The sequence below is a fragment of the Anopheles cruzii genome, unplaced genomic scaffold (genome assembly GCF_943734635.1).
Source record: "Anopheles cruzii unplaced genomic scaffold, idAnoCruzAS_RS32_06 scaffold00500_ctg1, whole genome shotgun sequence".
NCBI classification, from domain to species: Eukaryota; Metazoa; Arthropoda; class Insecta; order Diptera; family Culicidae; genus Anopheles; species Anopheles cruzii.
The window spans coordinates 1-13587 of record NW_026454102.1 but is presented as its reverse complement, the minus strand read 5'-3'; the positions used below and the strand labels follow the sequence as shown (position 1 = coordinate 13587).

Below are 13587 nucleotides of genomic sequence, written 5' to 3'. Positions count from 1 at the left end.
GTTAGTCGAAAACTCGAATTTAATACAACTCGTTTCAAAGATGCGTACAATAATAGTTTTATTTCTGTCTGTTCAGATCTTATATAATCTCTTATTCCTACCTAACTTATCTTCCGGTCTTTTTCTAGTCATATCTGGCTGAGTCATTCGAAGGTTGTGTGGCGACGGTGCTCGAAGGCCGCAGCCACTTGGCTCAACCCTGGTTGCGGCGGAGTCGAGCAGTCGCCAGCAGCCCAACCCTGACAGAGCTTTGACAAGAACTGTCAGGGCGAGCGCGCTGCCAGACGACCACGAGGTTGGCCGGATCGCAACGATCGTCCCTTTCTACATCCGATCGTCGAGGCGGACGGACGCGTCCCGGGGCCACGGGCCCGAAACCCGAACCCTTTTTTCATCCGACTACCGCGGCGGACGGACGCGTCACCGGGCCACTGGCCCGCGTTTCTTCTCATAGGCCCGTCACCGTGGACGGACGCCTTCCTTTTTCTGCGGCCACGGCCTGCCTTTTTTACTGTCCGATCAGCGCGACCGTGTTCGCGCGCCAGGGCCGATGCCCAGCGTTTTCGTCGTGTGTTCGTGCACAAGGGCCGAAGCCCAGCGTTTTCTTCGTGTGTTCGTGCACAGGGGCCGATGCCCAGCGCCTTTACGTGTGACCGCGTGCGAGGGCCGATTGCCCAGCGTTTGTAATGTGTAACCGTCTCGAGGGTCGTAGCCCCCACTAGTCATAAGAATTTTATTGTAATAAATGGTACTTTTTAGAATAAGTTGTGTTGGTGTGCTTGATAGGGGGTAGTGAACCGACCCACGGAGGGGGCGATAACGTCACCGGCGATAAATGGTAACCAAGATCCCCACAAGCGCCCACAGTTGGATGTACGTAAATGGGTTTGCAGATCTGCTTGTTGTCTTGGTGTACTCCGGTGTACGGATGTTCTGCTGGATGTTGTAGCAAGTCCAGGCGTGTCGTTATCTGGTGTACCCGCTGATTGACCGTTGAGCCAGCGAGCGTTGCTAACTAGCGTTACAATATTAAACAAAAGTTAGGCTCGTAGCAGCCCCCTTTGTTATCGACCATACGAACTCATTGAACACACTAGTACATATAATATTCGCATTCCAAAATGATATGACTTTAAACAGTTATAAGTGAAGAATACACGAACTTAATGTTACTGTGTGATAAATAGCTGAATAGCTAAAACTTTTTGCTGATATTTGGAGTACGTGTGGAGGGACAATTGAGAAGCCAACAGCGATGCATTGTACGAACTAAGACCTTCTCTAGTGTAGCGGCATATACGGCTTGCCAAGCCTCGAAGGGCTGGTCATGTCATGAGAACCCCTTCTCCTTCAGAAGATCCTTCTTGAGTCGTTCCTTTAAAGATTTCTCATTTTATTCAAAACCTAGTTTTTGAAGAAAATTAATTTTATTGGTATGGTTCATGTCGTTGCTGTTTGTAAATTTTTGATAACTGCTATTTCATACATTTCAGTTTTAATTTTTCTTATTCCACCGTACTCATTTATCCTTCTTACCCTTATTATGAATTTTCGAATGTTGTGCTAGTATGCCTGATGAATGGAAGGCCGTGTCACAGACTTTACACTGGTATGGCTTTTCGCCGGTATGGGCTGATGTGTATCTTTAACGCTGATGAACGGGCAAACTTTGAAGTGCAATGAGGACACTGACACTATGCGCCCTTGTTGTGAATTTTCGAATGTTTGGTAAGATCGCTTGATGAATAGAAGGCTTTGTCACAGACTTTACACTGGTATGGCTTTTCGCCGGTGTGTTTACGGATGTGATTCTTTAGGCTAGATGAGTGTGCGAACCTTGATGAACAGTGAGGACACCGATACTGTTGGTCCTTATTGTGAGTTTTCGAATGTTTTACTAGTGTGCTTGATACCCTGAACGCTTTGTCACAGACTTTACACTGGTATGGCTTTTCGCCGGTGTGTTTGCGGATGTGATACTTGAGACCAGTTAACCTTGCGAACCTTGATGAACAATGAGGACACTGATGGTGTTGGTCCTTATTGTGAGTTTTCGAATGTTCTGCCAGATTGCCTGATGAAAAGAAGGCTTTGTCACAGACTGTACACTGGTATGGCTTTTCGCCGGTGTGAGTGCGGATATGAATCTTTAGGCTAGACAAGTGTGCGAACCTCGATGAACAATGAGAACACCGATATTGTTGGTCCTTATTGTGCATTTTCGAATGTTCTGCCAAATCGCCTGGTGCTCTGAACGCTTTATCACAGACTTTACACTGGTATGGTTTTTCGCCGGTGTGAGTATTGATATGATACTTTAGAGTAGATAACTGTGCGAACCTTGAGGAACAGTGAGGACACTGATGGTCCTTTGTGCGGTCCTTGTGAATTTTCGAATGTTGTGCCAGTAATGATGATGAACGGAAGGATTTGCCACAAACTTCACACTGGTATGGCTTTTCGCCGGTGTGAATGCGGATATGAATCTTGAGGCTAGACAAGTATGCGAACTTTAATGAACAATGAGGACACTGACGCTGTTGGCCCTTATTGTGAATTTTCGAATGTTCTGCCAAATCGCCTGGTGCTCTGAACGCTTTATCACAGACTTTACACTGGTATGGCTTTTCGCCGGTGTGAGTATTGATGTGATACTTTAGAGTAGATAACTGTGCGAACCTTGATGAACAATGAGGACACCGGTGATATTTGTCCTTATTGTGAATTTTCGAATGTAGTGCCAGATTGCCTGCTGAATGGAAGGCTTTATCACAGACTTTACACTGGTATGGCTTTTCGCCGGTGTGGGTTCGTAGGTGAATTTTTAAGTGTGATGAACTGCGAAACTTTGAAGGGCAATGAGGACACTGACACCATGCGCCCTTGTTGTGAATTTGCGAATGTTTTGCCAGATAGTCTGATGAATGGAAGGCTTTATCACAGACTTTACACTGGTATGGCTTTTCTCCGGTGTGAGTGCGGATGTGGATTTTCAATTTAGAAAGCTGCGCGAACATAGCTGAACAACGAGGACACTGATGCTGTTGGTCCTTATTATATATTTTCGAATGTACTGCCAGGTTGCCTGATGACTTGAACGCTTTGTCACAGACTTTACACTTATAAGGCCTTTCGCCAGTGTGAGTGCGTATGTGAATATTTAAGTTATTTACCGCTGTATATGTTGCGGAACAATGAGGACAATGGTGCTTTTGTTTTTTGTGAGGGCTTTTGAGCTTATCCTGTTCCAAAACATCATTCGTTGTTTGCAGCTGATGCTGCTCTTCGACCTCTTCGTCCTCTGATTTGATTGCAATTGGATTTTCCTCTGCCTCGAATAAATCATCAGGTATGTGGCCACAACATTCATATGTCTTGTTCGCTTCATGAACAGTACAACACTTCTTATTCAAGTGCAAATCCGTTGCTGCATCCGGTGAGGTAACTTCAGTTTCAATTAACAAATCTGTGCCAACTGTTTGTTCGGTAGAGTGGTCGAGATGGTCTTGAGTGTTCTGCTGTTCGATAAATTTATCGACCATATCATTGTTTTCATTGTATGAAACTGATCCATCTTTTTCAAACGCGATTCGCACATCGTGCACAAATACGATGGAACTCCAGGAAAAATATTAATCTGTAAAAATAACAGTCTCATAGAACAGTCTTCTTTGTGGAACAAGGTGAATGTTTCAACAAAAGTACTACCTGAGCACCGGTGCATTCGGAGAGCTTTTGAAGTTTATATTGTCCGGAGTCGTCGTTTGCTAGAGCATCCAAAGCATCATCGTTCGACAGACACCATCGACATATTTTTGCGCTTCTGGAAAATAATTCGCTATTATACCTTTTAATCTTTGTCGAACACTGACTTACTCAACATCATCCTCTTTCTTAATCAATGCCGAATACTCCATTTTCACTACAATCGTTTATTTAAGCGATTTTGTAAAATCGTCGTCCACTTTCCACTTGTTTATTAAACAAAGCTTGGTTCTGCCTTTTGACAATCAGTCGAGTTTTGACAGCTTTGCGTTGTAAGTGAGCCGCCGGTATGAGAGAGCCGCCGGTATGAGAGAGCCGCCGCTGTGAGTGAGCCGCCGCTATTAGAGAGCCGCTGCTCGTTTCAAACTGAAAAATTCAGTTACAGGGTGTATCGAAGTTGTGTGAATGAATGATTTCGAATAATGTTAAACCATCATTTAGTACGAGGATGAGAAACTACTTTATTCAATAAAAAATTAATCGAAAACACGTGTACACTATAGTATATTTAGGTATCGTTGATACAAAACAAAACTTTAACCCGATCATCAGCTATTGTTTTGATTAATTCAGATGGTTCTGTTAAACTGAGAAGGGGTTTCTCACACACTCCAAGGTTTATGAATGGCCACTGTTCTCAATGGTTGGCAGGTCTGGATTGTGGATTGCATGTTGAAGGTTAGGGCTACTTTTGATTTGAATCCGTTTATTAAACGGTAGCCGTCTTGATCTGCAATGCCTGCATCAGATTGTTCAATGTTTTTAAAACCCATTCGTTTCTTTCTTCATCCCTGCTATTGTTTCAGGCTCTTGCTTTAGAAACCTATTCAACCATTTCTGGAGAACGTAAACTTATCAAAGATTAAAATATCGCCGATTACTTCGATAATGGCTTGGAATCGCTCTAAAACATCAGGAACGTTGCCCAAGAAGTTATGGGCGAGTGCTGTGGAAACACCAGACTGGTTCGACACCGACCGTCTACGGACTTCATGGCCCATCTACCTTAAGTACAGCCAGATCCTGGCCTATGCGGATGACATTGACATTATAGGTCGAGAACATCGGCAAGCACACGAGACTAATAGGTGACCGAACGTTCGAAGTGTTTCGAGCTTCACATATCTAGGGTCAAAGGTTAGCAACAACAGTTACATAACTGAGAAGATTCGCGCTACGGTGCTAGCAACCAACAGCTCATTCTACAGTCCGAGGAAACTCGGAGGAGGAAGGATCTTTCAGGATATCTTTATAATCCGCATTAAATGGTTGTAATGAATGGTTGAGTGTACGAGCAATTTTAGCGGCTAAGAAAACAGATGTAGATGACCTGAACTACGAGGTGTGTTCAAAAAGTAATGATAATTTTGCATTTACGCGGGCTACATAAGTCCGATTTTCGATTTTTTTGTGGCGATAAGTTACTACACATGTCAGTGTCTTATGGTGAACAGTTCGGCCATTTTGAGTAATCGGTCAATTTTTGACAGCTGTTTAGCTTGAACAAGATTTGACTCATCTTCGATGCCGTCTTTATCGCCTAAATCGTATCGTGGCGTCGTCCTTTCATGCCTCCTTTTGGTTTCCGGAACATGAAAAAGTCACAGGAGGCCAGATCTACAGAATACGGTGGCTTTGGTATCATTAAAGTTTTTTTTTGGTCAAAAATTCGCGCAGAAACCATGACGTGTGAGCAGGGGCGCGACAGCCAATTTTGGGTTTCCCACAAATCCGGACATTTGTGACGGATTGCTTCGGGCGAATTTCGCATAACTTGCAGGAAATATTTTTTAATGGTCGTTCTATCATTTGGCAACAACTCATGATGCACCATGACCCCTGCAATCGAAGAAAACTGCAAGCAAAACTGTTCACAATCGATCAAAGTAGTCTTTTCGACGTTCACATCTTCTCGGCCCACTGAGAAAAATTTGAAACACCGATAAGCAATGCTTTTAGTCTTAAAAGCTTCATCATAAGCCACAGTCAACAAATCGATTGCGTCCAATCGAATATTTTTGTTTTCCACACAAAATTTTATAAAGATTCTTTGCCATCCATTTTTTGGAAGAGACAAAAATCGAAGATAAGTCAAATCTTGTCCAAGCTAAACAGCCGTCAAAAATGGACCGATTACTCAAAATGGCCGAACTGTTCACTATAAATCACTGACATGTGTAGTAACTTATCGCCATAAAAAAATCGAAAATCGGACTTATGTAGCCCGCGTAAATGCAAAATTATCATTACTTTTTGAACACACCTCGTATATAATTCAGAATAAGATCATTGGAACAATGCATCAATTCAAATCCATTGTGTAGCAAATGAAGATGAAGCCACCAACTATCCAATTGAATTTCTCCGTATCTGGCTTACCACCGCACAATTGTTAATCTCTGATGCTTTCTGTAACAGTTTGTTTTTACGGGCGGGGTTGTTGGTCCCGCGCCAACCCCACCTGGCACGCCAGTATCGGGAATCGATCCCAGGCCAGCTGCGTGAAAGTGATGTGCGTTACCGACTGCTCTATCAGCGGAGGGTCTTAGTTTTTAGTCCAGTTTTTACTAGAATATTAATTTTATTGTATTGATTCAGCAAACATACAAAATTCAATCTTATACAAACTGAAACTTGAATGAACAGTGAAGCCTAATGATGTTCAACGTTCTTGTGAATTTTCGAATGTACTATCAAATTGCCTTGTGATCTGAACGCTTTCTCACAGACTTTACACTGGTATGGCTTTTCGCCAGTGTGAGTGCGGATGTGATTCTTTAGATTAGATGAGTGTGCGAACATTGATGAACAATGAGGACACTGATGCTGTTGGTCCTTATTGTGAATTTTCAAATGTTCTGTCAGATTTCCTGATAAATGGAAGGCTTTGTCACAGACTTTACACTGGTATGGCTTTTCGCCAGTGTGAGTGCGGATGTGATTCTTTAAATTAGTTGAGTGTGCGAACCTTGATGAACAATGAGGACACTGATGCTGTTTGTCCTTATTGTGAATTTTCGAGTGCATTGTCAGATTGCTTGATTGGCTAAAGGCTTTGTCACAGATTTTACACTGGTATGGCTTTTCGCCAGTGTGAGAGCGGATATGTCTCTTTAGGTTAGATGACCGTGAGAACATTGATGAACAATAAGGACACTGGTGGTGTTGGTCCTTATTGTGAATTGTCAAATGTGTTGCCAGATTGCTTTGTGATCTGAACGCTTTGTCACAGACTTTACACTGGTATGGCTTTTCGCCAGTGTGAGTGCGGATGTGATTATTTAGATTAGTTAAGTATGCGAACATTGATGAACAATGAGGACACTGATACTGTTTATCCTTATTGTGCATTTTTGAATGTTGCGTTAGCTTGCATGATGTCCTGAACGCTTTGCCACAGACTTTACACTGGTACGGCTTTTCGCCGGTGTGAGTGCGGATGTGTACCTTCAGCCTGCTTAAAAAAGGATATGTTGCCGAACAATGAGGGCAGTGATGCTTGTGGTTTTTGGAATGGTTTTTACTATGGGTGTTCTGGATTCCGGGACTCAACACGTTTTGATTTGATTCTTCTGTTGAATCATTAGCACAGGTGTTGTCTGTCACGGTCACAGGATGATCTTTTTGATCCTGAAAGATCGATTTCAAAGGATTCATTTTTTGGCTATCCTGCTCATGATCAAGAACATCATTCGTTGTTTGCATCTGATGCTGCTCATCGACCTCTTCGTCCTCTGCTTTGATTGCAATTGGATTTTCCTCTGCCTCAAATAAATCATCGGGTATGTGGCCACAACATTCATATGTCCTGTTCGCTTGATGAACAGTATAACACTTCTTGTGCAAATCCTTCGCTGCATCCGGTGAGGTCACTTCAGTTTTAATTGACAATTCCGTGCCATCCATTTGTTCGGCGGAGTGGTCAAGATGGTTTTTCAAACGCGATCCACACATCTTACACAAATGCGACGGAATTCCAGGTTCGAACTTAATCTGTAAGAATATGTGTATCATATGTAAGAATATGACCAGAGTATGTGTATCATAGACCAGACATAGGTTTTTTTGCAAAACAACGTGCGAAATCTGTTGCTACAATTTGACTACCTGTAGACTGGTAAACTGTTCGGATTCGTCGCGCGTTAGAGCTTCCAAAGCATCACCAGTGGACATACACCGTCTACATATTTTTGCGCTTCTGGAAAATAAGTCGCTATTACACCTTTTAATCCTTGTTGAACACCGACTTACTCAACATTATCCTCTTTCTTAATCAATGCCGAAGACTCCATTTTCACTGCAATCGTTTATTTAAGCGATTTTGTAAAATCGTCAACTTTCCACTTGTTTATTAAACAAAGGTTCAATGGAATCTGGCTTTTGACAATCAGTCGATTTTTGACAGCTTTACGGTTGTGAGTGAGCCGCCGGTGTGAGAGAGCCGCCGCTGTGAGTGAGCCGCCACTTGGAGAGAGCCGCCACTCTTTTCAAACTAAAACATTCAGTTACAGGGTGTATCGAAGTTGTGTGAATTTAAATAATGATTTCGAAAATGTTAAATCATCATTTAGTACGACGATGAAAAACTACTTTATTCAATCAGAAACACGTGTAAATGATAGTATACTAGGTTGTTCATTAAGTTTTGTCGTTCGATACCATAAGGCGCTGCTACGACCCTTTTTTTGTTATATTGGTACACTCTTCATATGAACGTTTGTGAAGTTTCATTTAAATCGGTCACTAAATTTTGTTTACAAGCCATTTAGTATCGAAATGTCACAGTATTTGATACAGCTGTTATGACGTCATCATTTGATGAAAAACACTGTCCGCGCACGATTTTTTTTAGTTCTCAAAACAGATAGAAGTCGCTAACAGTCGCATTTTGCAAACAGCTTTCAGGAACCCAAAACTTCAGTCAAAATATTGGTTATACTCCTCATTGAATTGGCTAGGCCTTGTAGTAAATTTCTTTCAGTGATTCGATGATTTTCCAATACGATATCCCGTATTTTTTCTACGATTTCGGGGGATGTGTCTGTTTTTTGACATTTTCAACGTAGATCGTCTTGAAGCCTCTTACGACCACTAAATGGCTTGTAATAAAAATTAAGTGAGCGAATGAAATGAAACATCACATACGTTCATATGAAGAGCGGGTTAGAGTTTTCTACTCCCTGTTAGTCGAAAACTCGAATTTAATACAACTCGTTTCAAAGATGCGTACAATAATAGTTTTATTTCTGTCTGTTCAGATCTTATATAATCTCTTATTCCTACCTAACTTATCTTCCGGTCTTTTTCTAGTCATATCTGGCTGAGTCATTCGAAGGTTGTGTGGCGACGGTGCTCGAAGGCCGCAGCCACTTGGCTCAACCCTGGTTGCGGCGGAGTCGAGCAGTCGCCAGCAGCCCAACCCTGACAGAGCTTTGACAAGAACTGTCAGGGCGAGCGCGCTGCCAGACGACCACGAGGTTGGCCGGATCGCAACGATCGTCCCTTTCTACATCCGATCGTCGAGGCGGACGGACGCGTCCCGGGGCCACGGGCCCGAAACCCGAACCCTTTTTTCATCCGACTACCGCGGCGGACGGACGCGTCACCGGGCCACTGGCCCGCGTTTCTTCTCATAGGCCCGTCACCGTGGACGGACGCCTTCCTTTTTCTGCGGCCACGGCCTGCCTTTTTTACTGTCCGATCAGCGCGACCGTGTTCGCGCGCCAGGGCCGATGCCCAGCGTTTTCGTCGTGTGTTCGTGCACAAGGGCCGAAGCCCAGCGTTTTCTTCGTGTGTTCGTGCACAGGGGCCGATGCCCAGCGCCTTTACGTGTGACCGCGTGCGAGGGCCGATTGCCCAGCGTTTGTAATGTGTAACCGTCTCGAGGGTCGTAGCCCCCACTAGTCATAAGAATTTTATTGTAATAAATGGTACTTTTTAGAATAAGTTGTGTTGGTGTGCTTGATAGGGGGTAGTGAACCGACCCACGGAGGGGGCGATAACGTCACCGGCGATAAATGGTAACCAAGATCCCCACAAGCGCCCACAGTTGGATGTACGTAAATGGGTTTGCAGATCTGCTTGTTGTCTTGGTGTACTCCGGTGTACGGATGTTCTGCTGGATGTTGTAGCAAGTCCAGGCGTGTCGTTATCTGGTGTACCCGCTGATTGACCGTTGAGCCAGCGAGCGTTGCTAACTAGCGTTACAATATTAAACAAAAGTTAGGCTCGTAGCAGCCCCCTTTGTTATCGACCATACGAACTCATTGAACACACTAGTACATATAATATTCGCATTCCAAAATGATATGACTTTAAACAGTTATAAGTGAAGAATACACGAACTTAATGTTACTGTGTGATAAATAGCTGAATAGCTAAAACTTTTTGCTGATATTTGGAGTACGTGTGGAGGGACAATTGAGAAGCCAACAGCGATGCATTGTACGAACTAAGACCTTCTCTAGTGTAGCGGCATATACGGCTTGCCAAGCCTCGAAGGGCTGGTCATGTCATGAGAACCCCTTCTCCTTCAGAAGATCCTTCTTGAGTCGTTCCTTTAAAGATTTCTCATTTTATTCAAAACCTAGTTTTTGAAGAAAATTAATTTTATTGGTATGGTTCATGTCGTTGCTGTTTGTAAATTTTTGATAACTGCTATTTCATACATTTCAGTTTTAATTTTTCTTATTCCACCGTACTCATTTATCCTTCTTACCCTTATTATGAATTTTCGAATGTTGTGCTAGTATGCCTGATGAATGGAAGGCCGTGTCACAGACTTTACACTGGTATGGCTTTTCGCCGGTATGGGCTGATGTGTATCTTTAACGCTGATGAACGGGCAAACTTTGAAGTGCAATGAGGACACTGACACTATGCGCCCTTGTTGTGAATTTTCGAATGTTTGGTAAGATCGCTTGATGAATAGAAGGCTTTGTCACAGACTTTACACTGGTATGGCTTTTCGCCGGTGTGTTTACGGATGTGATTCTTTAGGCTAGATGAGTGTGCGAACCTTGATGAACAGTGAGGACACCGATACTGTTGGTCCTTATTGTGAGTTTTCGAATGTTTTACTAGTGTGCTTGATACCCTGAACGCTTTGTCACAGACTTTACACTGGTATGGCTTTTCGCCGGTGTGTTTGCGGATGTGATACTTGAGACCAGTTAACCTTGCGAACCTTGATGAACAATGAGGACACTGATGGTGTTGGTCCTTATTGTGAGTTTTCGAATGTTCTGCCAGATTGCCTGATGAAAAGAAGGCTTTGTCACAGACTGTACACTGGTATGGCTTTTCGCCGGTGTGAGTGCGGATATGAATCTTTAGGCTAGACAAGTGTGCGAACCTCGATGAACAATGAGAACACCGATATTGTTGGTCCTTATTGTGCATTTTCGAATGTTCTGCCAAATCGCCTGGTGCTCTGAACGCTTTATCACAGACTTTACACTGGTATGGTTTTTCGCCGGTGTGAGTATTGATATGATACTTTAGAGTAGATAACTGTGCGAACCTTGAGGAACAGTGAGGACACTGATGGTCCTTTGTGCGGTCCTTGTGAATTTTCGAATGTTGTGCCAGTAATGATGATGAACGGAAGGATTTGCCACAAACTTCACACTGGTATGGCTTTTCGCCGGTGTGAATGCGGATATGAATCTTGAGGCTAGACAAGTATGCGAACTTTAATGAACAATGAGGACACTGACGCTGTTGGCCCTTATTGTGAATTTTCGAATGTTCTGCCAAATCGCCTGGTGCTCTGAACGCTTTATCACAGACTTTACACTGGTATGGCTTTTCGCCGGTGTGAGTATTGATGTGATACTTTAGAGTAGATAACTGTGCGAACCTTGATGAACAATGAGGACACCGGTGATATTTGTCCTTATTGTGAATTTTCGAATGTAGTGCCAGATTGCCTGCTGAATGGAAGGCTTTATCACAGACTTTACACTGGTATGGCTTTTCGCCGGTGTGGGTTCGTAGGTGAATTTTTAAGTGTGATGAACTGCGAAACTTTGAAGGGCAATGAGGACACTGACACCATGCGCCCTTGTTGTGAATTTGCGAATGTTTTGCCAGATAGTCTGATGAATGGAAGGCTTTATCACAGACTTTACACTGGTATGGCTTTTCTCCGGTGTGAGTGCGGATGTGGATTTTCAATTTAGAAAGCTGCGCGAACATAGCTGAACAACGAGGACACTGATGCTGTTGGTCCTTATTATATATTTTCGAATGTACTGCCAGGTTGCCTGATGACTTGAACGCTTTGTCACAGACTTTACACTTATAAGGCCTTTCGCCAGTGTGAGTGCGTATGTGAATATTTAAGTTATTTACCGCTGTATATGTTGCGGAACAATGAGGACAATGGTGCTTTTGTTTTTTGTGAGGGCTTTTGAGCTTATCCTGTTCCAAAACATCATTCGTTGTTTGCAGCTGATGCTGCTCTTCGACCTCTTCGTCCTCTGATTTGATTGCAATTGGATTTTCCTCTGCCTCGAATAAATCATCAGGTATGTGGCCACAACATTCATATGTCTTGTTCGCTTCATGAACAGTACAACACTTCTTATTCAAGTGCAAATCCGTTGCTGCATCCGGTGAGGTAACTTCAGTTTCAATTAACAAATCTGTGCCAACTGTTTGTTCGGTAGAGTGGTCGAGATGGTCTTGAGTGTTCTGCTGTTCGATAAATTTATCGACCATATCATTGTTTTCATTGTATGAAACTGATCCATCTTTTTCAAACGCGATTCGCACATCGTGCACAAATACGATGGAACTCCAGGAAAAATATTAATCTGTAAAAATAACAGTCTCATAGAACAGTCTTCTTTGTGGAACAAGGTGAATGTTTCAACAAAAGTACTACCTGAGCACCGGTGCATTCGGAGAGCTTTTGAAGTTTATATTGTCCGGAGTCGTCGTTTGCTAGAGCATCCAAAGCATCATCGTTCGACAGACACCATCGACATATTTTTGCGCTTCTGGAAAATAATTCGCTATTATACCTTTTAATCTTTGTCGAACACTGACTTACTCAACATCATCCTCTTTCTTAATCAATGCCGAATACTCCATTTTCACTACAATCGTTTATTTAAGCGATTTTGTAAAATCGTCGTCCACTTTCCACTTGTTTATTAAACAAAGCTTGGTTCTGCCTTTTGACAATCAGTCGAGTTTTGACAGCTTTGCGTTGTAAGTGAGCCGCCGGTATGAGAGAGCCGCCGGTATGAGAGAGCCGCCGCTGTGAGTGAGCCGCCGCTATTAGAGAGCCGCTGCTCGTTTCAAACTGAAAAATTCAGTTACAGGGTGTATCGAAGTTGTGTGAATGAATGATTTCGAATAATGTTAAACCATCATTTAGTACGAGGATGAGAAACTACTTTATTCAATAAAAAATTAATCGAAAACACGTGTACACTATAGTATATTTAGGTATCGTTGATACAAAACAAAACTTTAACCCGATCATCAGCTATTGTTTTGATTAATTCAGATGGTTCTGTTAAACTGAGAAGGGGTTTCTCACACACTCCAAGGTTTATGAATGGCCACTGTTCTCAATGGTTGGCAGGTCTGGATTGTGGATTGCATGTTGAAGGTTAGGGCTACTTTTGATTTGAATCCGTTTATTAAACGGTAGCCGTCTTGATCTGCAATGCCTGCATCAGATTGTTCAATGTTTTTAAAACCCATTCGTTTCTTTCTTCATCCCTGCTATTGTTTCAGGCTCTTGCTTTAGAAACCTATTCAACCATTTCTGGAGAACGTAAACTTATCAAAGATTAAAATATCGCC

At 42.9% G+C, this 13587-nt stretch overlaps 1 protein-coding gene across 1 annotated transcript; it reads right to left on the bottom strand.

Moving 5' to 3' along the window:
- Window positions 1-10641: 10641 nt before the first annotated feature.
- On the bottom strand, window positions 10642-11696 carry LOC128276101 (zinc finger protein 253-like; the record flags this gene model as incomplete). The annotated part of the gene is made up of 2 exons (XM_053014570.1): window positions 10642-10806; window positions 11218-11696. Coding segments are annotated over 2 exons (644 nt in total), but the record flags the coding sequence as incomplete, so codon positions are not given.
- Between the last annotated feature and the right edge of the window lie 1891 nt (window positions 11697-13587).